The sequence below is a fragment of the Rosa chinensis genome, chromosome 4 (assembly GCF_002994745.2).
Source record: "Rosa chinensis cultivar Old Blush chromosome 4, RchiOBHm-V2, whole genome shotgun sequence".
Lineage (NCBI taxonomy): Eukaryota > Viridiplantae > Streptophyta > Magnoliopsida > Rosales > Rosaceae > Rosa > Rosa chinensis.
In genome coordinates this window covers 47,157,283-47,184,749 of record NC_037091.1, presented here as the reverse complement: position 1 = coordinate 47,184,749, position 27,467 = coordinate 47,157,283, and the positions used below count along the sequence as shown (strand labels likewise).

At 39.4% G+C, this 27,467-nt stretch overlaps 1 protein-coding gene across 1 annotated transcript; it reads left to right on the top strand.

Annotated features, from left to right (window-relative positions):
• The first annotated feature begins 597 nt into the window (after positions 1 to 597).
• On the top strand, positions 598 to 1,705 carry LOC112199430. The gene is made up of 2 exons (XM_024340450.1): positions 598 to 1,539; positions 1,685 to 1,705. The coding sequence occupies exons 1-2, from the start codon at positions 598 to 600 to the stop codon at positions 1,703 to 1,705; spliced, it is 963 nt and encodes a 320-aa protein (XP_024196218.1).
• The last annotated feature ends 25,762 nt before the right edge of the window (positions 1,706 to 27,467 follow it).

Genomic DNA, 27,467 nt, shown 5'->3' with positions numbered 1-27,467 from the left:
GTGGGCTTTTCCTCTTGGGTTTCCCATAGGAATAAGAATATATATAAAGTCATAGATGGGCCTTGGGCTCGGTTTGATTAAATCTGGTTTTATTTGTATTTTTTGCATCAGTATTCAATTTCCGGATAAATGCAAACAGTTGCAACTGATGAATGCAAACAGTTGCAAAGGATGAAATCAAACGACGCCAACCGCCGACACAACTGTTCGCGTTAACCTCTATATATGGACGACCTTGGGTCGTCATTCGATCATCAAAAAAATCCTCTTCTTCTTCTTCCTCCTAAATCGTTTCTGAGAAAAACATAAAGTAAAATTCGCCAGGGTCAAGTTCTTGTGCAAGAACTTGACCAGATAGTTGTATCCTCTAGATAGACGTTTGAGAACTACAGCACGAGTAGGGGTGAATTTCTGTCTTAGGTCACTGCATTGCAGGCCTCTATCTGATCAAGTTAGTGAATTTAATTTCTGTTCGAAACTAGTTGTTTTTAATTTCGTTTATTTGTTGCTATATAATTGTTAATATTTGTATTATATATACTACTTTTACATGCATATACTGATTGGTTATAACAATCTAAGACAGAATTTACAAAGATGGATCAATCAGGATCTGCTGTGAAGAATCATGTGGAGAAACTTGAGAAATTCAAGGGTTCGGATTTCAAACATTGGCAACAGAAGATGTTGTTCTATTTGACAACTCTTCATGTGGCAGATGTTCTCACGACCGAGGCTCCAAAGGCTCTTCCCGAAGGAGATGGAGAGAATGTTCCAACTGATGTTCAAAGAGCCGAAAATCAGAAGGCCATTGTTGCCTGGGCTAGCAATGAGTTTCTGTGCAGGAACTACATTCTTAATGCCTTAGACGATTCCCTGTATGATATCTATTCATCATTCAAAACAAAGAAGCCACTCGCCCCACAAAAGACTAAAGCCTTCAAAAAACCACAAACTGGTGGATGTTGGGTGTGTGGCAAACCTGGGCATAGAGCAAAAGAGTGTTACTTCAAGAAAGATCAAGGAGGTGGTGGTTCTGGAAATTCCAACAACCAAGCTAACCTTGCTGAAACTGAAAATCAATTCATTGGAGTGGTTTATGCAGCAAATCTTGTAACTAATTCAACTGATTGGTGGATTGATACCGGTGCTTCAATGCACGTATGCTCTGCAAGGGAGATATTCACTTCATACCAGCCAATCAAGGAAGGAGAACCTTTGTTCATGGGGAATGCCACAACTACCAAAGTTGAAGGAAAAGGAAAGGTGATTCTGAAATTCACTTCTGGAAAAGAACTTGTACTTACTAATGTACTTCATGTGCCTGAAATATGTAAGAACCTAGTGTTTGGTCCTGTTCTAAGTAACAAGGGATTCAAACTAGTGTTCGAATCTGACAAATTTGTACTCACCAAGGGTGGGGTGTATGTAGGAAAAGGTTACCTTAGTGAAGGGCTCTTTAAACTAAATGTTGTACCTACTATGGTTGCTGTTATTAATAATAATAATGCAGGCACTAGCGCTGCTTCTATGTACATGGTTGAGTCCTCTTCCTTATGGCATTCTAGATTAGGCCATGTTAATTTTCGTTCTTTACAAAGAATGGTAAATTTAGGCATGCTGCCAATGTGTTCAATGAATAATATGACTAAGTGTGAAATCTGCATTGAATCAAAATATGCAGGTCACTCTCACAAATCTGTAGAGAAATCCAATGAAGTACTTGGTTTAATCCATAGTGATTTATGTGATTTTAAATCAACTCCAACTCGTGGAGGAAAGAACTATTATATATCATTCATAGATGATTGCAGTAAATATTGTTATGTATATTTGATACATAGCAAAGATGAGGCTTTAAATATGTTCAAAACATATAAAGCTGAAGTTGAGAATCAACTTGGGAAAAGAATAAAAATTCTAATGTCTGATAGAGGTGGAGAATATGAATCCAAAGACTTTGCAGAATTTTGTTCCTCTCATGGCATTGTGCATCAAACTACAGCTCCATATACTCCACAACAAAATGGAGTTGCCGAACGAAAGAATAGAACCTTGAAGAATATGATAAATTCAATGTTAATTAGTTCGGGAGCACCACATAATATGTGGGGAGAGGCTTTACTTACAGCAAATATGATATTAAATAGGATTCCTCATAAACTAAGTGATCAATCTCCTTATGAACTATGGAAAGGAAGATTGCCTACTTATAAAACTATGAAAGTGTGGGGTTGTCTTGCTAAAGTTCAAGTTCCATTTCCGAAGAGAACTAAACTTGGACCAAAAACAATAGATTGCATATATATTGGCCTTGCCAATAATAGTGCTGCTGTTTGAACCTATATTTGGCAAGGCTCACCTAGCAGATAGGTGGTCTTGACCCACAAAGTGTAATGAATATCCGCGGCTAATTAGCCGCGGCACATTAAATGTTTATTATCACGTGGCAGATAGGTGGGCCCGACCCACAAAGCGTAATGAATATCCGCGGCTAATTGGCACATTAAATGTTTATTGTCAAATCGATAAACAAAAATAACGTGTGCAAAGGGCCGTTATTAAATCTGTAGAGATTAAATGACCCACAAAGCGTAATGATATCCGCGGCTAATTAGCCGCGGCACATTAAACATTTACAAAGTTGATTCTCAATTAGCCGCGGCACATTAAATGTTTATTGTCAAATTTATAACCGAAGATAACGTGTGCAGAGAACCGTTATTAGATCTGGATAGACCAAATGGATCACAAGACGTAATGAATGGCCGCGGACCCACAAGTCGTAATGAATGACCGCGGCTAATTAGCCGCGGCACATCAAAGAGGTTGATTGTCAGGAGAAACATTACCAAAGTTTCGGGCAATTAACTTGAAAGAGCATCAGGAGGTGTTATTGCCAATCATTAGTTACAAGACCTGATTGATTGCTCATGAAAGAGTCAATCATTGATAAAACGTCAAAATATCACAAACATGAATACTATTCTATTTGTAATCAATGCGGTCTTAGCTGTAAAGGCTAAGATTGTTTGTTTTCCTTCATTCAGTAGTTTAGCTTCACTATAAAAAGGACCATAGGATTCATTGTTAGAGGTCCTCGACCAAACGCTCTACGCGATTACACAAATTTTATCTTAATACATTTCAACAATTCAGCAACACCTATCAATCTTTACGTGTTTATTTTATCGCTTTCTTTACTGGTATTTATCTTTCCTGCACTTTACTTTGCTGCTCTTTACATTCAAGCAATTTATCTTCCTACACTTTATTTGCTGCACCTTTACATTCTTGCACTTTCTTTATCTGCACTTTCGTTTATGCTATTTATTTGTTGTTATTTACTTTACGTCATTTACTCTATATAAAATCACAAAAAGAATCACTTTCACCTCAATCATCGAGTTACACAACACGAAGACTGCGGCTAGTTTAAAGCCGATCCGTGCTAAAGTCCTTGCATTCAAGGCAGAGAGAACCCCGCGGCCGAGATTGATCCTTCCTCGGCCTACAATCAACTGATCAGAAGTCAGCGCAAGATCTACAATCTAGAACAAAACCTCGCTTGGCCTACGTACCGGCCGCGAGTTGGCACGCCCGCGCACACGTCACCACTCCAGAAGGACACGTGTAAGCCAAAGAAGACCTCGGCTCAGTGACACGTGGCCGAGACGATTTTTGAGCGAACAGCTGCCTATAGATTTTTGGTTTACAAATCCGATATTGCTGATATAAGCATAAACACAATCATAGAATCTACTGAAGCAGAATTCTTTGAGGGTAATTTTCCTTACAAGGATAGGACTAATCCAAGGAAAAGAACGTATGAAGATACGTTGCCTCAAAATGAGTTAAACAAAAGTACTGAAATTGGTAAAAATGATACTTCTTCTACTGTTTAAAAAGAAATTCTAGAACCAAGGAGAAGTAAACGTGGAAAGATTGCTAAAGAGTTTGGACCCGAATTTATGACCTTTAATCTTGAAGGAGAATCTCAAACTTATAAGGCTGCCATGGAATCATCGGAAGCACCTTATTGGAAAGAGGCTATTCAAAGTGAATTAGAATCCATTATACAAAATAAAACTTGGACATTGGTTGATTTACCTCCGAGACATAAACCAATAGGCCATAAATGGATTTTTAAAAGAAAGATGAGACATGATGGTAGCATAGAAAAATACAAAGCTCGTATGGTAGCTAAATGGTATCGTCAAAAAGAAGGTGTAGATTTTTTTGACACTTATTCGCCGGTGACAAGAATTACGTCAATACGAACTTTAATTGCTATAGCGGCTGTACACAATTTGGAAATACACCAAATGGATGTGAAAACCGCATTTCTAAATGGCGAACTAGATGAAGAAATCTACATGGAACAACCTGAAGGGTTTATTATTAAAGGTCAAGAAAATAAAGTTTGTAAATTAGTTAAGTCTCTATACGGACTTAAACAAGCTCCCAAGCAATGGCATGAGAAATTTGATAATACCCTATTATCAAATGGGTTCAAAATTAATGAATGCGACAAATGTGTCTATGTCAAAGAATATAGAAACGCATTTGTCATTGTATGCTTATATGTGGACTACATGCTCATTATGGGAACAAGTAAGGATGTAATTAATCAAACAAAGAAAATGTTGCAATCCTCTTTTGATATGAAAGATATGGGAATAGCAGATGTAATTCTTGGTATTCGAATTAAAAGGAATTCGGAAGGTTACATACTTACTCAATCTCATTATATAGACAAGGTCCTTAGAAAATTTGGACACTATGATGATAGGCCAGTTGTTACTCCATTTGATTCCTCTAGTTATCTTAAGAAAAATCAAGGTGATAGTGTGTCTCAATTGGAGCATACTCAAGTTCTTGGAAGCTTAATGTACATAATGAATTGTGCAAGACCGGATTTGGCATATAGTTTAAGTCGACTTAGTAGGTACTTAAGCAATCCGGGAAAAGAACATTGGATTGCCTTAGTAAGAGTCTTACGATATCTAAAGCATACAATAGACTATGGGTTGCATTACACCAAATATCCTCCCGTATTAGAAGGGTATTGTGCTGCAAATTGGATTTCCAATAATTCGGAAAGTAAGTCCACAAGTGGGTATGTATTTACACTTGGAGGTGCAGCCGTATCTTGGAAATCATCAAAAGAAACTGTGAATACACATTCGACTATGGAAGTAGAATTTGTAGCCTTAGACAAAGCCGCCGAAGAAGCGGAATGGCTCAAAAATTTCCTAGAAGGTATTCCATTGTGGCCAAAGCCTGTCACAGCCATTTGCATACATTGTGATAGTATGGCTGCTCTTACAAGAGCAAAGAACCAAATGTACAATGGCAAATCAAGGCATATAAGGCGACGTCACAAAACAATACGAGACTTGCTCAAAAATGGAATAATTTCCATTCACTATGTAAAATCAAAGGAAAATATAGTGGATCCTTTTACTAAAGGCCTTAATAGAGAGCAAGTACTCTTTACATCGAAGGGAATGGGCTTAAAGCCAATACAATGAGTCACTACTTGGCGGAAACCTAACCTAGCAACATTGGAGATCCCATGGTCTAGGTTCAATAGGCAAACTAGTTGGGGAAGACTCAAGATGCATAACACACACACATATGCTCATTCCTAAGATGAAAAAATTGTGTATTCCGTTGACGATCAAGGGATGAATATTAATACATTCTTAATAATGCTAATAGCTTTTAAGTGGGATAGTGCGGACTATTGTTAATTGGCATTACCTATATGAGACTGATGTGGGGTCGCATCTATGAGAACCGACATGGCTAAAACTCTCATGAAGTAAGGAGTTGTTCAGGACCAAAATGAACACAGCCGTAAGAATTTGAAATATGTCTAGATATGATTTGTGTGATCGTTATTGTCTCGATTTACTACACAACGTGAATAGTTCAAGACTTGAGTTCACTACCTCACAAAGTAAATCCGATAAGTATTCACTACGAAAGGTTCAAGTCCAAAAGACACATTTTCTGATGCATATCCTATCTAAAATTCTCCGACGTAACGATCAGTTCCTATCTATCTTATTTTCTATTCAAATGTGGGGTATTGTAAGGTTTGAATAGACAATGTGGGGTATTGTTGGAACTTGTGGGACTTTAGTCCCACATAGAAGAAAGGATTAAGGGTGGTAACCTTAATAAGGCCATATCCTTGCAATCAATTAAATGGATGACAAGTCTTGATATGGGCTTTGGTGGGCTTTTCCTCTTGGGTTTTCCATAGGAATAAGCATATATATAAAGTCATAGATGGGCCTTGGGCTCGGTTTGATTAAATCTGGTTTTATTTTTATGTTTTTGCATCAGTATTCAATTTCCGGATAAATGCAAACAGTTGCAACGGATGAATGCAAACAGTTGCAAAGGATGAAATCAAACATCGCCAACCGCCGACACAACTGTTCGCGTTAACCTCTATATATGGACGACCTTGGGTCGTCATTCGATCATCAAAAAAATCCTCTTCTTCTTCTTCTTCCTCCTAAATCGTTTATGAGAAAAACATAAAGTAAAATTCGCCAGGGTCAAGTTCTTGTGCAAGAACTTGACCAGATAGTTGTATCCTCTAGATAGACGTCGAAGAACTACAGCACGAGTAGGGGTGAATTTCTGTCTTAGGTCACTGCATTGCAGGCCTCTATCTGATCAAGTTAGTGAATTTAATTTTTGTTCGAAACTGGTTGTTTTTAATTTCGTTTATTTGTTGCTATATAATTGTTAATATTCGTATTAGATATACTACTTGTACTACTGATTGGTTATAACATTTTAAGCTATCTTGCTGTTCACCCTGGCTTTGTTGATTACGACCTACATGATCTCTGGAATGATAATGGATAATACTCCATAATGCTTAATCATGCTTACTGACTAGGGTAATGGTAACAATCCTTTGTATTCCTGATCACCTTTAAGCAAGCATTAATGACAGGAGTATTTGGCAGTATACATCTAATGATAAATTTTTGTAGAAAGTGTTTATGCTATAGTGTTTTATAAGAAGAAATTTCTTGACTCTGGCCAGAAGTTATACTATTACTCGCAAATTGAAGATGTTCACCCGGCTATTCACTCCGAAGAGTGAATATTGAAAAGAGTATAACCATGGATTCGAACAGAGCTGCAAGACTTCTTGGAGACTGAGATCCATCTGTTGTTATTCAACAGTTCATGTGGCTACCTCACTCTTCATTGCTGTCCTTGAAAACTAGAGAGTCTTGTGTTAAATTGGTGCAAATAGTTCTTGAGGAGGAAAAGAAAGATATTGAAGAGCAAAAGATAGTAGGAGACTAAAAGTCAAATACCAATAACGGCACAATTTTTTATTTTTTATTTTTTTTATGACAAAATATTTACTCAAATTTAGTTCATGATTGACAGAATATATGTAATGCATTTGTTCCACAATACCATTTGTCACAATACTGTTCTGACAACAATACCATTCTGTTGAGCAAAATATCAAGTAATCTAACACTTGTGTGCCTTAAGTTGACCAGCTGAATTGAATACCATCTTGTAGTTATTCTTCAAACATTGAAACTTCGGCTTGTGCACCGCCTGATGAGCAACCAATGCCTTAAAGGTCGCAAACCCGGACTTCTTGCACCCATTAAAGGTGCACTTGAAGTTGCCATGTTTTGTCTTCTCATGTTTGGCGAGATCTATTGAAGAATTAAACTTCCCACCACACTCAACACACTTGATAGTCATCCTGCATATATCAATATAACCAAAAACTTCATAAAATACAAGAAGATTTGATTATACAATATACATAAAACCATCCTTTTCAATTTCCCACCCTTATCATTCAAACAAATGAACTTTCGAGTGAATGAATGAAGGAAAAAGAAATTTACGAGTAAATGAATTTTTTTTTATTTGAACGAGAAAACGAACGAACAAACAAATTTTTTTACAATTAAATGAAGGATAAAAATTACCCTCATTCATCTTATGAGTAACTTTTTTCAGTCATTCAATTGCAAATTTTTGTTTGTTCTCTCGTTCCCTCGTGCAAATAAAAAATGTTATTCACTTGTAAATATCTATTTCCTTCATTCATTCGCTCGAAAGTTCATTTGCTTGGACGATGAGGGTGGGGAAGCTAGAGATGATAGTTTTATCAGTAATGAATAGGGAGTAAATACAAATGGAAAAGCCGAAAGAAAAAATAAAAAAAATGAGATGTTAAAGATAAAATGGTTATGAATTTATTAAAGGATAATTTAAAATATTTTCACTCATCATATGATTATTTTCTAATAATTTTGGAAAACAAGGTTAAAAATCAACTTAAATACCCAAACATGATCGTTTTTCAAAATTTTGCTTCAATGAATTCAACTCAACATAATCAGTTATTCTAACACTTGTGCGCCAATTGACCAGATGACTCAAAGATCCTCTTGCATTTGATCTTCAGACACTGAAACTTGGGCTTGTGGACTGACTGATGAGCAACCAAGGCTTTGAAAGTCTTAAACCCTGACTTCTTACAGTCGTTGAAGGTGCATTTGAAGTCACTATGTTTTGATTTGTCATGTTTTGCGAAATCTGTTGTTGAATAACTAATGAATTCAATTTAAAGTTAGGGCAAAAATTAAGAATGAATATGAATTAGGAAGTCTCACTAATTGCTACACATGGTAGAAAGGAAAATATAAAAATGTGCTGTAATAAGCAGTCAGATGCTAAAACTGATGGTGCTGTACTAAGCATTTAGTTCAAAAACAAACGAAACTTCATATATTATACTTTCATATGATACGCTAATATCGAGAAAAAGGTTAGAGCAAATATAATAAACACATGTTTACCCGAACTGAGTTACCTTCATTCCTCAGCCAGTCTTAAGGAGGGATTGGAAGCCAGAACCACGCTAGTGACTCTCTCAACGGCCTGAAGCTACATAGAGGAAGAGTACGGTGGGTGGATGACAGAGGTGGTGTGGCTGCTAGTTTCTGGTACATGTGATAAGAGCAGCCAGATTCCGGTATGTTTTAGAACAGTAAACTTAAGTGACTAAAGATTCACCTATCCCTGAAAGCTGGCAACCGTCAGAGCCTGCATACAAGACCAGGAGGTCACCGGCACCACCCAACCCAAGCAGTGCGCCTTGATCCAAGCGCCGTCCATCTAACCAGTGCACCTTGATCCATGCGCCGTCCGTCCAATCAGTGTTCCTTGATCTATGTCGCGCTGTCCGTCCGTCCAACCATATCCACATCCCCATCCTTCATTTGGTTCCGGTGAAGGACAACATCCTTATCCAGACAAGACAAGGACGTCGAAGCCTTCCAAAGCCACACCATCCAACCACATCCACATAAGACCGGCGAACTGAAAACTCAAGTGACTGTAAGATCTACTTAAACCTGAACGCCTGCAACCGACCGACGCCACAGACAAGACCAGGATAGGAGGTTAGCGCCACAATGGAACCCAACCACACCTTGATCTCGCACGCACTCTATGCCTCGCAGCCTAGAAAAGCCAGCCAACTGCACTCTCATCCGTCGTGTGCAGCCAACCACATCCACAGAAGCCGGCAAAGGATGACTTCTCGTCCGTCCCTTGGCCGCTAGCCAACTGACATAGCTGCCTTCAAAAGCCACACCGCCCGTCCGTCCGTCCTCAGAGACTCTCTCGATCTCTGCGTTTTCCTGTCTCTGTATTTTTGTTTCTCTCTCCTCTCTTCTTCTGTGTAGAGAAGGTGAGGTTCTTTATTTGAAAAGTTTAGACAGGGATACTGAAGTATGTGAGAATACACATGGTTTAGAAGGGTTGAAGGACCAGGCGAAATTAAGGATTCTTTAGAAGGGAGTGATGAAGCAGGTGGTTTAGAAGGGGGTGATGAATCAGGTAAGATGAAGGAGATTATGGATACTGATGATCTTGTGCTCCTCAAGAGAAAGAGAAGGGCATGATGTTGTAATCAATGTTGGCAGGCATTCAAAAAAGGCAAGAGTACGTCAGGGTAAGTATTCCCACCTGTCACGCGGGTGACCCGGGTTCGAACCCCGGCAACGGAGCCAAAAACTTGTTGGTTGCATCACGAATATGAAAAATATGTGCAAATTTATGTGATGTTACCTACTCCTAAGATTAGGAGGTCAAGTTTTAGTAAAGAGGAAAAGTAAGAGTATCGTACCCGAGGGATTGAGTAACTCTACCTTAAGCTAGATTACCGTGAAAATAAAACCTAGAAAACACATGCGAGTCTATCTTTTTACAAATTAATAGTCTCGGCCATTTGGAAGCCAAAACTGTCAATAATGATATTTACAATGGTAAAATGGTGAATCGGCTTTTGAATTGATTTTAATTTGGATACAAGAAATTAAGTTGTACAAAAATAAAATAAACCAATAAAAGTGAGACTAAATCAATGAGAAGAATAGAGACTTAGGCATCTCATCTAACCTTACTCATGCACAAAATGTAACCCATATTTGATCTAATAACATGCTTTGACAAACTTCCCCTTAGTGCTTGTGGGGGTAGTCAACAAATTTGACCATGCAATCAAGGCAATTAAAGAAAGGTAATGACAGCAGTAAGTGCGACAGTTAATGTAGCCATAAATGCGATGGTTAATGCATTTAGTGTGGCAATCATGGCCGCCAATAAGTGACGGTTATTACAGGAGTAAGTGCGGCCTTAATGGTGGCTTGCCATCCAAGATATCGGTATCTTGCCATGCAAGTTTACTTCCAGCCCAAGTTGTAAGTCGCCTATAAAAGGAAAGCAGAACCTCCAGGTATGGCATCGAACTCTAGTCGAGACTTCAATCCTTGACTCAGAAAAATACTGACTTAGGCATCGGAGGGTCTTTTGCAGGTACCCCCTCCTCCTCTCTCACACCGACGACAAAGAAGAGACTCCGCTTCTTCGTCAAAACCAAGAAGTGGAGAGAGATTATGAAGAGGAGCTACGGAGAGAGGTTACATAGGAAGTTTACATAGGGAAATTACATAGAGACGTGACAGAGCGGAGAGAGATTACGAAGGGAAGTTACGAAGGGAGGATACGGAGGGAGCTCGCATAGGGAGGATACGGAGGGAGCTCGCATAGGGAGAATACAGAGGGAGGAAGCCAAAAGGAGTCTGCACTTCATCAAACATGAAGTCAACGACAAATTGAAACCTCTCGATTGTTCCCAGGTCAGCTCCCGCTCCAGTCCGCATTAATTGTTGGGTCAAATTCCTCATCGGAATTTTTCACCTCCAACAAGTGGCACTATCTGTGGGAACACTTTTCCCTAAAAAGTGATGGCGGGAGCTGCACCTTAAGACATCTCATTTCTGTCACCGAGGACTGGCGGTGACAAAATCCAATCCCCAAACAGACTTGCCTCAAAACTACTGTAAGATCTGAACTTGCCTCTTAATGATGAGATGCAAAGGCTGAGGCAGCGGCGAGGTCAGGGACGATGCTTGCTAAACCAATAGAGTGACAAACGCGGGCGCCGGCTACGCCACCAGTAAAGGCTTAAATAGACATCATGTCGAGGGGGCAAGCGGCACACTGATTGGATGAACAACTGGAGGAACCAGTATAGGCCAATCCTCGAGGGCTCGAAGGAAGCATGTGCTGAGGAAAGTGATCGATGAGTATAACCGAGGCAGTCCTCGAGGGCTCGCAACTGAAATCGAAAGGGACGCCGGTAAGTCTCCATTCAAAGTAACAAATGGGCACCAACCCAGGTAACACTGATCGACATTTAGCAGTTACTCCTATGATTATAGTTCACAATTAATCTTTAAATGCAATGGAAGCTAGTGGCGAGAATGACTAAACTATTGTTTGATTAAACTTGTGTGACCTTCTAGACCTCACCCTCGCTGCAGGCGGGGGTGGGATGATGGACCACATCCTCGCTGGAGGCGGGGGTGGGATGGCGTGCCTCACGGCGGGGGGTGGGATGTGGACCACACCCTCGCTGGAGGTGGGGGTGGGATGGCGTGCCTCACCCCTCGCCACGGGCGGGGGTGGGATGATGGACCACACCCTTGCTGCAGGCGAGGGTGGGGTGGCGTGATAGATTTTGTCTTTGCAGGACGCGGAGGTTATGCAAGTGGTACTGGATCCGACCCGTGTAGTTCAAAAAAAAAAAAAATCAAGCTTGGGCCCAAGGCAGGATTGGTCCGGATTTGAGATGGGCCTCGGTGGTTTAGATCTTAATTGAGCTTTGAGGACATTTTCTTAAAGCTTCTCCTAAATGTGGGTGACCAGAGGAAAATCTAGGGTGTCCATAGGGAGAATTCGAAGAAAAGCCATGAAGGAGAACTTTGAAAATTTTCTCTTGGGATAGATTCCCAAAGAGAAAATTTGGGGGCATTGTGGGGGTAGTCAACAAATTTGACCATGCAATCAAGGCAATTAAAGAAAGGTAATGACAGCAGTAAGTGCGACAGTTAATGTAGCCATAAATGCGATGGTTAATGAATTTAGTGTGGCAATCATGGCCGCCAATAAGTGACGGTTATTACAGGAGTAAGTGCGGCCTTAATGGTGGCTTGCCATCCAAGATATCGGTATCTTGCCATGCAAGTTTACTTCCAGCCCAAGTTGTAAGTCGCCTATAAAAGGAAAGCAGAACCTCCAGGTATGGCATCGAACTCTAGTCGAGACTTCAATCCTTGACTCAGAAAAATACTAACTTAGGCATCGAAGGGTCTTTTGCAGGTACCCCCTCCTCCTCTCTCACACTGACGACAAAGAAGAGACTCCGCTTCTTTGTCAAAACCAAGAAGCGGAGAGATTACGAAGAGGAGCTACGGAGAGAGGTTACATAGGAAGTTTACATAGGAAAATTACATAGAGACGTGACAGAGCGGAGAGAGATTATGAAGGGAAGTTACGAAGGGAGGATACGGAGGGAGCTCGCATAGGGAGGTTACGGGGGATCTCGCATCGGAAGGTTACGGAGGGAGCTCGCATAGGGAGGATACGGAGGGAGTTCGCATAGGGAGGTTACAGAGGGGGCTCGCATAGGGAGGATACGGAGGGAGCTCGCATAGGGAGAATACAGAGGGAGGAAGCCAAAAGGAGTCTGCACTTCGTCAAACATGAAGTCAACGACAAATTGAAACCTCTCGATTGTTCCCAGGTCAGCTCCCGCTCCAGTCCGCATTAATTGTTGGGTCAAATTCCTCATCGGAATTTTTCACCTCCAATAGTGCTTTGGTGAAGTTACCAAGAAACCAACTAATCATGCAATTCAACAAACTATGGTGAAGCTAAGTTAAATTACATAACCTTAGTCCCATTTATATTTCATTAAAACACAAGTGGGCTATGAACCACAAGCGTAACACCCCCTTAGAGTAATTAAACTCACGACACCTGCATTAAGTTTAGTGTAAGAAGTTCAAGCAACTTAACAATTCCTGTAATAATCATTAAGCCACCACCTAAAGGCTACACATGTCACAGAGTCAAGAAGTGGTCAAGTTCAAGTTTCCGATTCATTAGTTTCCTAAACATGCTTTTTGGGTGACTAAGCTAGTAAATACATTTAGTAAGCATTAAAGTTTAGAAGCCCATAGATTCAAAACATGCATAAACATCAAAACACATGGAAATTTACATTATTTGCACATAAGCCCTAGCCTCAAATCCAACTACTCACAACACATGTTATTACAAATACAAGCCATGAACATCAAATTAAAGAGAGAAGGAAGAGAAAAGAGAAAAACTACCCAACCTCCTACCTAGCTCTCAAAGATGTCAAAAGATGAGAGAATTGCTTCAAGGAATGAGATTTTTGGTTTTTACAACCCAAAACACCATACACATCCACAAAGCTCAAGAATAAGGAAGAACAAGGGCTTGGATATGTGAAAGCAAGTATTGTGATTGATTTAGAGTGTGTAGTAACTTCATTTTTAGTGAAACTCAAGTGCCTACACACCTATTTCTCACACAAACTCAAATAACTATGTACAAAGTATGAAAAACTAACCTAAAACTAGAGAAAAGAGAGATTTTGGTGTTGCAAAATGAGAGAGTAGAAGGGTGAACGGTTTTGGGGAGAGAGAATGAGCTATTTAAAGGCCAAGGCAATTCAAATTAAGGGTGGAGATAAAAAGGAATGAAGGGCTAGATGTGATTGACAAATGTGTAAGCACAAAATGTGGATCTAATTTTTAACTTCACATAGAAATGACCTAGAAAGCACATAGATATTTTGGTGGAGGAGAAAAAGTAAGGGTAGAAAGGTCATTGTGTAAGGAACAAGGTAATAAATGGGAGACAAAGGTGTAAGGTGTAAGAATGGAACCACTTGTCTTCTTTCAAATTTTGAATTTCAAAATAACATAGACCTAAAGTCTCTAACCCTAGTCAGCTCTTCCTTGTCCTCTACACATATTCTCCGCTGGCCAACTTGTAGTATCAGCAACAACATATAAGAACTAGTTTTATATATTATGTGTATTAAGCAGTACTGGCAGCAAGCTTTTCAGAACTCAAGGTTTTGGTACAATGTAGTTAACTTACATGTGTGTGTGTGTATTAATTGATCGAGTTAATACATATATATCTGTGTGTAGGTATTTATCTGTTAGAAATTAATTCAACAGTATGATGATTAAGACAGATTGGATCAGGAGAAGTGGTTATATTGACAGTTCCTTGATGGAAGGAACTGTCATGTAACTGCAGAAGTCAGTTTATAAAACTGAGACTTCCAACGTTATGATCCCTGCTAGAACACAGCAATATTCTCATTCTGATTTGTCCCATCAAGCAAATAGGAGAAGATATAGTGTGGATCTAGGAGAAGATCAAAATGGATTCCAACACCAGTCAACCAAGTTAGTTTCCAAAACTGCATTTCATTGATTACATTTGATCTAACATCTGTGCTAGTTTTCTTAGATTATAAGTTTATGTACTGTAATTTGTCTAACAATTGGTATCAGAGCATCTATGCTCAGATTTAGATCAATGTTTGTTTATTATGATTAGTATTCTGGGACTCGATATGTACATAAGCAAAATTGTGGTTGGATTATAAACTCATGTTGTACATTCTATGTCAAGTTTTTATTGAATATTACATGCTTACGAATAATTGCTTGTTTTTGATAATATCTGGATGTTTATGTTGATTATACTTAATACAAATATCTACTGCATATTTCATTAAAACACATAATGCTACCCCAGTAGCCATGTTCATATTGATGTATGCAATAGATCAATCAATATTCTTTCAAATGTATTCTGCACATATATATTCAATACTAACAAATTAGTTGAAGTATATGCATAGACATACATTTAAGAAAGAATTATCAAGAAAACCTGAAAAAATTGGAATGAGATTTAACTTCCAAAGCAGTTAAACACTTTGAACTAAGTTTTCTGGTTTGACATATATCAAATAATGAACCTTTATGCATTTCATTAGAGATAAGTGTATCACAAATGATACCAACATCTTGAGAATGATATATGCACATTTATCTACTTATATGACATTCATTAAATGTTTTTCATATGATAACATTGGGACATGCATATATATAAATTTTCTGGTATAAAGTGAAACTGGAACTATATGTCTATATGCAAGTAAAGATATGAATGAATGACTTAAGTTGAAAACTACATTCCAGCAATGCATTTTCCCATGAGCATCAACCAAATTGAATTGCTTAATGGACTGAATTTCAAAAAGTGGAAGGGAGACATAGAGCTCAACCTAGGCATTTTGGATCTTGATCATGTGCTTAAGGAAGAACCACCTACTGAGTTGCCTGCAACAACATCCAAAGAAGCCAAAGACATGTATCAACAATGGCACAGGCACAACAGGATGGCACTGATTTGCATCAAGAAAAGTATGACTGATGCAATCAAGGGAGGAATACCAGATTCTGAGTTTGCTAAGGTTTACTTCAATTCAATAGCTGAGAAGTACAAGGTTTCTGACAAGGCTGAGATTAGCACATTGATGAATGCACTCACTAGGATGAAATACAATGGACATGGAAGCATAAGAGAGTACATTATGAAAGGGATTGACATTGCAGGAAAGCTGAAGGGCCTGAATATGAATATTGATGATCCTTTTCTGGTGCATATGTTGCTGAATTCATTCCCTGATCAATATAGCCATCTAAAAAGCCTCTATAACACACAGAAAGGAAAATGGAGTCTTGATGAACTGATTTCATTTGTGTGTAGGAAGAAGATGAAATGATCAAAAGGGGAAAGGCAGTGAGCATCAGCTACATTGCCAAGCCAAAACATAAGAAAAACTTTGGCAACAAGAACTCTAAGGCTAGTTCTTTAAAATCTGGTGTGAAGACTGATCTGAACAAAAACAAGTCTCTCAATAAGAATGGTCCAATGAAATGTTTCTTTTGCAAGAAAACATGTCATTTTAAGGACTGTGAGGGTTTCAAAAACTGGTTGAACAAGAAAGGTACTTTTCTGCTAAAATCAATTTTTGCTTTAGAGTCTCATGCATCTGTTAGTAAAAATTCATGGTGGTTTGACACTGGTTCACCCATACATATTGTTAATTCTTTACAGGGATTATCAAGCCAAACAATCCCATAGAAGAATGAAATAAGGGTCTGCACTGCAAGTGGCCAAAGGGTGGCAGTTCAAGCTGTAGGAAATGTGAAACTAGTATTTAGGAATAAGTATGTTCTGGTATTAAATAATGTGTATTGTATTCCCTCAATAAAGAGAAACCTAATATCTGGTTCTCAATTTGTAATGGATGATGCTTTCAGCTTTTCAGTAATAATAGGGCTATGTATTTCTATGAAAATTCATCTTGTTTTGGTGATGCTACTTTGATAGATGGTTATTGGCATGTCAATTGCATAAATGCAGCTTTTGAAAATCATCAAGTTTTCAATATTTCAAAAACTGTTGGCGTTAAAAGAAAGCACAAACAGCATGTATCTTCATTCCTATGGCATAAGAGGCTAGGACATATTTCAAAACAAAGACTGCATGATTTGGTAAGACAGGAAATTTTACCTGCATTAGACTTTAGTGATTTTGAAACTTGTGTGGACTGTTTGAAAGGGAAGATGACAAATCAAAGGCATTTTAATTCCAAAAGGTCTACAAATTTACTTGAGTTAATTCACACAGATGTTTGTGGTCCATTTCCTGTCAATACCATTTGTGGAAATTCATATTTTGTGACCTTTATTGATGATTTTTCAAGATATTGCTTTGTGTATTTAATTTCTGAAAAATCACAAGTGCTTGATGTTTTCAAAATCTTCAAAACTGAAGTAGAGAGACAAACAGAAAGACTTATTAAAGTCATAAGGTCAGATCGAGGAGGTGAGTACTATGGAAGATATTCAGAAAAAGGGCAACATAAATGACCTTTTGCTGCATATCTAGAACAATGCAGCATTGTTGCTCAATATACCACCCCATATACACCACACCAGAATAGTGTATCTGAAAGAAGGAACAGAATACTAATGAACATGGTTAGAAGCATGTTATGCATATCAGGATTACCAAGATTCTTATGGGGAGAGGCTTTGAAAACAGCTAACTATATCTCAATAGAACACCAAGCAAGGTTGTTAACAACACTCCATTTGAAAACTGGTGTGGATACAAACCAAGCCTTAATCTTCTTCATGTTTGGGGCTGCAAGGTAGAAGCAAGGGTATACAATGGAGAAAATGACAAACTTGAATCAAAATCAATAAGTGCATACTTTATTGGTTATTCAGAAAAGTCAAAGGGATTCAAGTTTTATTGTCATTCAAGACATAACAGAATTTTTGAAACACATAGAGCAACATTCTTTGATGAAGTCTTTGATCAAAATGAAGTTGTGATTGTAGAAGAAAATGAGGATCAGCAATATCGTAATATGGAAGAGTGGTTTGTATTTCCAGAAATAATGCAGACATAAAATGATTCAAGTGCAGCAGCTAAATTTCAAGAGCCAATTATAGAAAATCAAACTCAAGCAGTCAATGTTGCAGATCCAATCATTGAAGATAATCAACCTCAACAGAATATGGATGTGCAAGAACCAATTATTCAAGAACAACAAGTCTTGAGGAGATCAGAAAGAGCAAGGAAATATGCAATACCAAGTGATTATCACCTATTTTTTACTGCATTTGACTTTGATTTGGGGGAAGAAAATGATCCAACCTCACTAAAAGAGGCTATGCAATCCGATAATAGTCATAAATGGAAGCTTGCTATGGAGGATGAACTCAAAAACATGTCACAAAATGGGGTTTGGACACTAGTTGACAAAACTGCAGATTTAAAGCCAATTGGATGCAAATGGGTTTATAAGACTAAAAGAGATGCAAATGGCAGAATAGAAAGGTACAAGGCTAGTCTAGTCGCAAAACGGTATAACCAGAAAGAAGGGATAGATTATAATGAGACTTTTTCACCAGTCTCAACCAAGGATGCTTTTAGAGTCATAATGGCATTGGTTGCACATTTTAATCTGGAACTGCATCAAATGGATGTCAAAACTGCCTTTTTGAATGGAGATTTGAAAGAAGACATTTACATGCTTTAACCAGAAGGCTTCATAAAAGATGAGAAGAAAATCTGCAAGCTTAACAAGTCAATTTATGGACTGAAACAAGCATCTAGGCAGTGGTATTTAAAATTGATGCTGTAATTTCAGATTTTAGTTAAAGAAAACAAGTTGGATGAGTGTGTATACTGCAAGGTTAGTGGGAGTCATTTCATATTTTTGGTTCTATATGTGGATGACATCCTGTTAGCTAGCAGTAATATTGTGTTGCTGAAATCAACAAAAGAATTTTTGATGAAGAATTTTGACATGAAAGATATGGGGGAAGCTCATTATGTACTTGGAATAAAGATCAGTAGAAACAGAAGCCAATGCATGCTGGGATTGTCACAAAAGAATTACATAGACAAGATATTGCAGAGGTTTGGTCTAGAAAAATGCAGGTCAGGAAATGCACCTATTTCTAAAGGTGATAAGTTGCATAAAGGGCAATGTCCTCAAAATGTGTTAGAAAGAAAAAGTATGGAGTAAGGTACCATATGCCAGATTAGTTGGAAGCCTTATGTATGCACAGGTTTGCACTAGGCCAGATATAAGCTTTGTAGTAAATATGTTATCCAGATATCAATCAAATACTGGCCATGAGCAGTGGGTTGCAGGGAAGAAGGTGTTAAGGTACTTGAAAAATACCAGAGATCACATGATGGTGTACAAAAGAATGGAAGATCAAGAATTAAAAGTAGAGTGTTATACAAATGCGTCATACAAACAAGATTTGGATGATTTAAAATCAACATCAAGCTACATTTTCATGCTTGCAGGATGAGAAGTTTCATGGAAAACCAGTAAGCAATCACTGACTGCTACTTCTACATTTCAAGCAGAGTATATTGCCATATATGAGGCAACTGCCCATGCTTTGTGGTTAAGGAATTCCATTTCCAGAATGAAAGTAGTAGACTCAATTGAGAGGCCATTGATAATATACTGTGACAATGCAGCAGCTGTATTTTTCTCCAAGAACAATAGGAGGACTTCTGGGTCAAGGAACATTGATGTGAAATATTTCTCATGCAGTAAAGAAAGTGTGAGAGACAATGAGACAGAAGTGACTAAAATTGGCACAAGAGCTCAACTTGCAGATCCACTAACAAAGGCACTGCCAATATCAGTGTTTATTGATCATGTAGGAAACATGGGAGTTGTAAGTAGTTTTGGTAATTAAGTATGCAATATGATATGAAACTATTATAAATTGCAGTCATTTATCAATGCAATTGTTGTTTATATCAGTCATCGTGAAATATATCCTTTTAATCTTAAATGAATTGTTTTGCTTAAGAATGTTACTGCATAATTCATTGAATGTACATGCTACTGATTTCATATCAGTAAATATGCAGTTTCATTAATTCCATCAGGATCATTTAGGCTTGTAAAAGTCGATTAATACATATAGCAAGTATAATCATACTAGTGGTAATCCATGTAATTCAGTTTCCTATATTGTGATTATAAAAGACTAATGATTTATTAATTCATTATACACTTTTATGATTCAATGTAGTGGAACTTAATTGACAGGATTTTGAAGACATATAGTACATTGAGTTCAAGTGCACATTGAAGGAAAAGGATTGCTACAGTTTGCACATTATATATAACCCTAGTTCAGTGGGAGATTGTAATATCAGCAACAACATATAAGAACTAGTTTTATATATTGTGTGTGTTAACGTTAGTGATCCGTGGGATCTCTAGTTAGCTTTAGAGAGAGAGAGAGAGAGAGAGAGAGTGTGACACGAGATGTATAGTGTTCGTCTCCCGCCTTAGCGGGAAACTACGTCCACTTGAATGTTACACTAGTGTGTTGAGCCTTGCGGCCCAAGGGGATTACAAAAGATGTAATGGGATGGAGATGGAATGAATGGTGTTTAAGTGGGAGGAAAGTTCCTTTTATAGGTGAAGGAAGCCATCTCCCTTTACATGGTTTTCGATGTGGGACAAGCAACCACACAATTCTAGCTAGTCCAAGAAGCATGTAGAAAGCCATGTTGTGGAGGCATCTTGGCAAGGGCGGGAACGTGGCTTCCCGGCGACGGATTTGCCTCTTCCGGATACCGTGGCGTAGCTTGAACATAGGGCTACACGATGGATGTCACGGTTGGGCCTTGCCATGTCTCGTGGATGTCCCAAAGTGGGTGTTACTTATGCTTGGTGATGTAGAGAACTAGCTTGCTAGTGTAGGTATAAACAAGTCCCCGAAGTCCCCGAGTAAGAGTAGCTTCTTGGTTGGGGAGTTCAAATCATGAAGTCATCAAGCATAAGTAATATCCGAGAGGCGCACGGCCCCTACAAGTCCCCGAGCTCCGCAAGCAAGAAGGGACTCGCTATCCTGTATCACAAAAGACAAAAATTCGTATATGGAGTTACATCGGAGGTGCACGAAAGGATGAAGTGCATGAGATAATGGGGCGTCGCCCTTCCGCATGGCGGGACCATATGTAAGACCATATGTAAGGAAACGTGAAAAAGTGTGGTGCCCGGAGGCTAGACCACATGTATGAAGCATTGTGAACCGAGAGCGTAACTAAAGCATGTTGGATAAATGGAGCGAGTTAGGTGTTCGAGCAAGTTGGGTGTAGGCGCTGTATGAGCGTGCGGGGCGTAGCCCAAGCGAGTCGCGGCCATGCTTTGATACCCAAGCGAGTCGTAACCGTTTCGCAAGAGTTTATCCGAGCATGTTTAATTGAGCTATAAGTGTCACAAGGTTCTAGATGAATGTCACATGAAAGTGAATTTAAGCATGTATGTGTGTAGCATGTACTTGTAGGAAAGTTGCTAATTAATAACATGTTGTAGGCATGCTTGAGGGTTATAGAGACATGTATAGTCATGGCATCAGCGGTAGCTCAAATTGCAAGAGCGCAAAAGATAAGATAGTGACTTATCTTATGCCGATTTGGAGCGAGTTGGAGTTGGCATTGATATGAGTACTCAAATCATGTTTGGAGTTACCCAAACATGATGCTCCATTGCTCCGGCAAAGTTCCTTAGTAGAAGCGTCATTAATTGATGCGGTACTAAGTGACGGCGTCCCCTTAACATAAGGTAAATGATTAGCATATAAATTTGTAAAACTATTTATATATGCAGCCATTGTAATTGATGATTTTTAGATGAGGCCCAGTGGAACTTTGGCGGTGGAACTGTGGAAGTGCATACATGCATCATGAGCCACGTATTGGGTATTATAGATTCCATGCAGGGATATGTATGTGAAGTAGAGATGGCATGTCTCATAAACCGCAAGGCAGCAACTAAATGAACATACATGCATGTGTACTAGTGTGGTAGCCGACATGTGCATGTGCAGGATATGAAATATATATATCTCTCTCTTCATTTATAGTAGCAGGTAAGTGTGGCAAACTGATATGTGAATATGGTTTAATTGGCATGGCCTATTTAAACAGACACATATACATATACATAATTTGGATGTCTAAGTACGTGTGAACCTTTAAGCAAGGCTAGGTAGCGTAGTACTTGACGCTAAGTGCAGCTAGAATTAAATAATTGGAAACAAGCAAAATAAGTTAAAGAAACTAGCTTGTATAACCGACCAACCTATCAATGAAGTGTGTTAGGTAGGTGTGTGTCAGGTCATGCATATGGAACACATAAAAAGGAGCGACTAGCGTGCTGTAGATGTGCATAATCAGGTAATATGGCAGCTAGCATAGCACGTGTATAGAAGTAAGCATAATTGGCGTGGGTTCATATAGTCCACAGATGCTTCTATAGGCGGACCAGAGAAACAAGGAGCAATTTATGGGTGTGCAAAACTTAGCTCATTGGGCAGCAGTGGGCGCAGCTCCGAGATGAGGATCATGGACTCAGATGTCGAATTTCTTCGATGAATTGCAGCGGAGGATGGGTTAAGCGGATGCGCCCAGCGCTGGTAGTGGGGCGGAGGTTTGTAGTGGGGCGGAGACATGGCGCTGAGAGGAGGCGGATGCTCGTGGGCGGAGGATTTTTGCTAGTCGGAGAAGTGCCGGCAGAGCGTGGATTTTTTTTTTTTTTTTTTTTTTTTTTTTACCAGCGGTGGTGGTTGTTGACGTTGGTGCTACAGCCTGGCAGAGCGGCAAGCAGAAGGGTGCAGACGTCAAGAGGAAGTTCGGCGGTGCACCTCCAGCGGTGCAGCTCGGACGAGGTTGCCCAGCGGAGCGGTGGCTGGCGGAACTTTGTTTCAGCAGCGGAGCAGTGGTGATGCCCAGCGGAGGAACTCCGCCACTGTCCGGTCGGTGCAGCCCGGCGGAGGCTTCCTGGCGGTGATGCTGGTGGAAGCATGCTACATAGCAGAAGCTCGTCATGGAGGCTGACAAAAGCTTGGCGGTGGTTGGCCAGCGGTGTACAGTGTAGCGGAAGATTTTCTGTCGGAGGTTGGCTAGCGATCCGTTTCCGGTGGAGGATGGCCTACTGGAGGTAGCAGTAGAGCTTGGTGGCGGTGCCTAGCGGTGTACAGTCCGCTTGACGGAAGCCTGCTGGAGTTAGAGCGGAGTTTTGCCGGCGGAGGTGAAGCGCAGCGGTGAACAGTCCAGCGGAGGTGAGTTGGGCGGAGGTAGGGCCGCTGCAGTGAGCGGAGGAAGCCAGCAGTGGCTGCAGGTGTGGTTGGTTGCTGCTGCTGGTAGGGACTGGCGGAGATGGTTTCCAGCGAAGGAGGAGTTCTGGCGGAAGTGGCTGGGTGCCCAGAGCAAATCTCTGGGTGTCCAGAGAAGTTTTCCGCCAATTTTTCATTTTTTTTTTTTTTTTTTTTTTTGGCGTTCAGCGTTGACTAACCATGGTCAGCGTTGACCAAGCTAGCCCGGCGTTGACCAACCCTAATGGGCGTTGACCGACTCCGCCGGGCGTTGACCGACCCTAATTTGATGTTGAATGAGCGTTGACTCGACACTTTCGGGTCAAAGTTCGTGGTAGGTGACGAAGCCTTTGTGTTGGCTTCCCACAGACGGTGCCAATGTTAACGTTTGGATCCGTTGGGAATCTAATTAACGATAAGTGAGAGAGAGAGAGAGATTGACACAAGGTGTATAGTGGTTCGCTTCCCGCCTTAGCGGGAAACTACGTCCACTTGAATGTTACACTAGTGTGTTGAGCCTTGCGGCCCAAGGGGATTACAAAAGATGTAATGGGATGGAGATGGAATGAATGGTGTTTAAGTGGGAGGAGAGTTCCTTTTATAGGTGAAGGAAGCCATCTCCCTTTACATGGTTTTCGATGTGGGACAAGCAACCACACAATTCTAGCTAGTCCAAGAAGCATGTAGAAAGCCATGTTGTGGAGGCATCTTGGCAAGGGCGGGAACGTGGCTTCCCGGCGACGGATTTGCCTCTTCCGGATACCGTGGCGTAGCTTGAACATAGGGCTACACGATGGATGTCACGGTTGGGCCTTGCCATGTCTCGTGGATGTCCCAAAGTGGGTGTTACTTATGCTTGGTGATGTAGAGAACTAGCTTGCTAGTGTAGGTATAAACAGTGTGTATTAAGCAGTACTGGCAGCAAGCTTTTCAGAACTCAAGGTTTTGGTACAATGCAGTTAACTTACATTTGTATGTATATATGTGTGTGTGTGTGTATTAATTGATCGAGTTAATACATATATATTTGTGTGTAGGTATTTATCTATTAGAAATTAATTCAACAGTATGATGATTAAGACAGATTGGATTAGGAGAAGTGGTTATATTGACAGTTCCTTGATGGAAGGAACTGTCATGTAATTGCAGAAGTCAGTTTATAAAACTGAGACTTCCAACGTTATGATCCCTGCTAGAACACAGCAATATTCTCATTCTGATTTGTCCCATCAAGCAAATAGGAGAAGATATAGTGTGGATCTAGGAGAAGATCAAAATGGATTCCAACACCAGTCAACCAAGTTAGTTTCCAAAACTGCATTTCATTGATTACATTTGATCTAACATCTGTGCTAGTTTTCTTAGATTATAAGTTTATGTACTGTAATTTGTCTAACACAACTTCGCCGAAAATGTCCGGAATCCGGCTTTGACCTCTGTTGACTTCTTTTTCGTCCGTTTGAGCACTTTCTTCCCCTTTCTTCCTTCAATTGAATCTCTACCAAGAGTTGGAACTGGCCTTTTACTACTAGAATTATGCTCATAGACATCATGTCATTTAAGTCGGTGAGAAATACAAGCGATGTAAAACAATGTCATTAACATTGATTTCGCAAAAACCGATTTGTATGTATATAACTCCCTTTTCTCCTTCGTTCTCCGCCTCCGACTAAAACCATCCTCCTCTTTGTTCTCCACCTCCGACCACAACCCTCCTTCTCATCTCCGTTCTCCGGCTACAATCACAACCCGACCCTCCTCATCCTCCTCTTTTTCCGCCTCGGACCAGCTCCTCTGCTCGAAGACGGTGAAGAGAATCAGCCTCTTCGTTCTCCCCATCTGACAAAAACCATCCTCCTCTTCGTTCTCTGCCTCCGACCACAACCCTCCTCCTCGTCTTCTTTCTCCGGCTACAATCACAACCTGACCCGCCTCGTCCTCCTCCTTTTCATCCTCAGACCAGCTCCTCTGCTCGAAGACGGTGAAGAGAATCAGAGATGGAGCCCGGGGTTTGGGAGACAATTTGAGCCTTTTGTCATAGGTAATTGAAGAATTTGTTCAATGCATGTCGTCGAAGGATTTGTGAGTCCTTAATTCAGTGATCTGATTTTGTTTCTTATTTTTCTTCCAAGGATTTGTGTTTCATCTACCGAAGCTTTGTGGGCTGCATTTGACCTTTCTGGGCATTCTCCATATCTGGTTTGCTGGTCATTCTCCATATCTGGTTTGCTCTCTCTCGATTCTTCTCATTGTTTGTGCTTGGTTTTGGGAAATTTTTGCACTTTTGTTGAGTTATAGGTTTTCGGTTTTGCAAAGGAGACTTGGAACTGTGTTATCTAGTCATGAAGGTTTCTGTAGCTTGGAAGTTTTAAGCTTGGGCCAACAAGCGAAAACAGTAACTACTCCTTCTGCTTGTTACTTCATTGTAAACAATTAATGGTTTCTGATGTTGCAGCTGTTTGTGTTTGTTTGTGTATGTGTGTCATTGTGGCAGTATGTGCATGTTGGTGTCTTTTTACGCCATATATATATATATATATTTCATTCTGTTTCATTGAACAAAGCAAGTTAGTTCCAGAACTGATTCAGAATCCAAAACTGCCAAAAGAAGGGAAAGATTGATTTAAGTTGTTGATTTCCATTTTATGATGTGGCAGCATCATCTTGAAGTCCAAGCACATTGTAGCACATAATGTTATAGTACAGAATTTGGATCCCAAAAATCTGAGGAGATAAATGTCAAAGTTTTTGACTTTCAGGTGTTCTGCTATCGTTGGCCCAAATTCAAATACAACTCTACTGGTCTAGATGTTAAACTTGAATAGGAAATTAGGAATCTATATGTCATTCATTACAGGAGGGAAACTAGGAATGTAGATTTCATTCATGCTTGCATATTATGTCTTTTCTTGTAAAGTTGAACATGAATGATGGAAACGATGCTCATATGGAAATGTATGCATACCTGGATTATTGTTTTTTTGCAGGAGAGTGATGCACACCTACTAATTTCAGTTTACATTTTGGTTTCTTGCAGGTAGTGTTATCTCCCTGAGAAAACAAGCTGAATTTAAGTGCAAACATTTTGATATAATCGTTGAAGAAAAGTTACTATCACTCTGTGCTGGAAGATTAATTGATTCAAACAGTAAGCTTTATGTAATCACATCGTAATTTTCTTTTTCACTTTTATACTTTGCTTGTTTGATATCAATGTAAATTGAAATTAAAATGATCATTCTTGTCATTCTGTGGAATAAATGATGATTTATGTAGGAAACCAATAGCAGAACATAGCCGATTGTATCAATCTACTCCCTCGACTTGCAACCGGAATGGATGTTGACATAGATTTCAGAAGGTAGTCTTTATTTAAATTTCACCCGTAGTTTATTAAGATGATATACCTTGTGGCATTTCATTCAAATTTACTTAATATTTGTAGGATAAGTGATTTTTACTAGAATGTGGAATTTTTGATTTTTACTAGGATAAGTGATTTTTGCTATTTGGTTTGTAATGTAGAAAGTTAGAAGAAAGGATGCAATCATTGTATTTTATAAAGACAAAATCTGTCCTCAAACTAGTTAAATTTATGGTTGGGATTCAGTACTAGTTCTCTTCACATTTTTAATAAGATTATGTAATGAGATATATGAAGGAGATTATAAATGATGACACATTTTCGTTTCCGACTAAGGTATATGCATTATAGTTGATATATATAAACTTTTGTTTAATTATAAATGGTGCGTTTACCCGATGATTATGACTTACGTTATGAAATACATTCCTAGTGGGCAGCAAAGACTCGGAAAGGCTACACCCAACAGCAACTTGACGAGGTGCTCATTGAGGTGGCTGACTATTTGCAGACTTTGCTATAGATGTTGACTAGCAAAGTGATTTTGAGTAAGGCTAGCTAGATTTTTTGTGAACTATTTTGGAGTAGTTGTACTGTTGCAGCAAATGTGAACAAAATTACATGTACACTTATTGCAATGGTATGTTTTAGGCTAGCCTTGAAGTAGGTTGGGGTATTTTTGCCTATTTTTTGAACTATTAACATCTTTGATGTTGGATTATACAAATTAATGCAATGCCCCATATTCAAATTATTTGGCATTTCATGTTGTCAAATGTGGATTATAGATGCATTGTAGCAGCAATTACAAAGTTAGTGGACATCATGCTCATGTAAAGGACATTATGTATATACGTTTATTTCAAATCAGTATTAAACTACAAAAACGATGT

Bases quoted from the DNA above. Each gene is read 5' to 3' on its own strand.
- LOC112199430 (XM_024340450.1), top strand. From the start codon at position 598: ATGGATCAATCAGGATCTGCTGTGAAGAATCATGTGGAGAAACTTGAG. The intron at 1,540-1,684 runs GTTGAGTCCTCT...CAAAATATGCAG, and splicing joins GCGCTGCTTCTATGTACATG to GTCACTCTCACAAATCTGTA.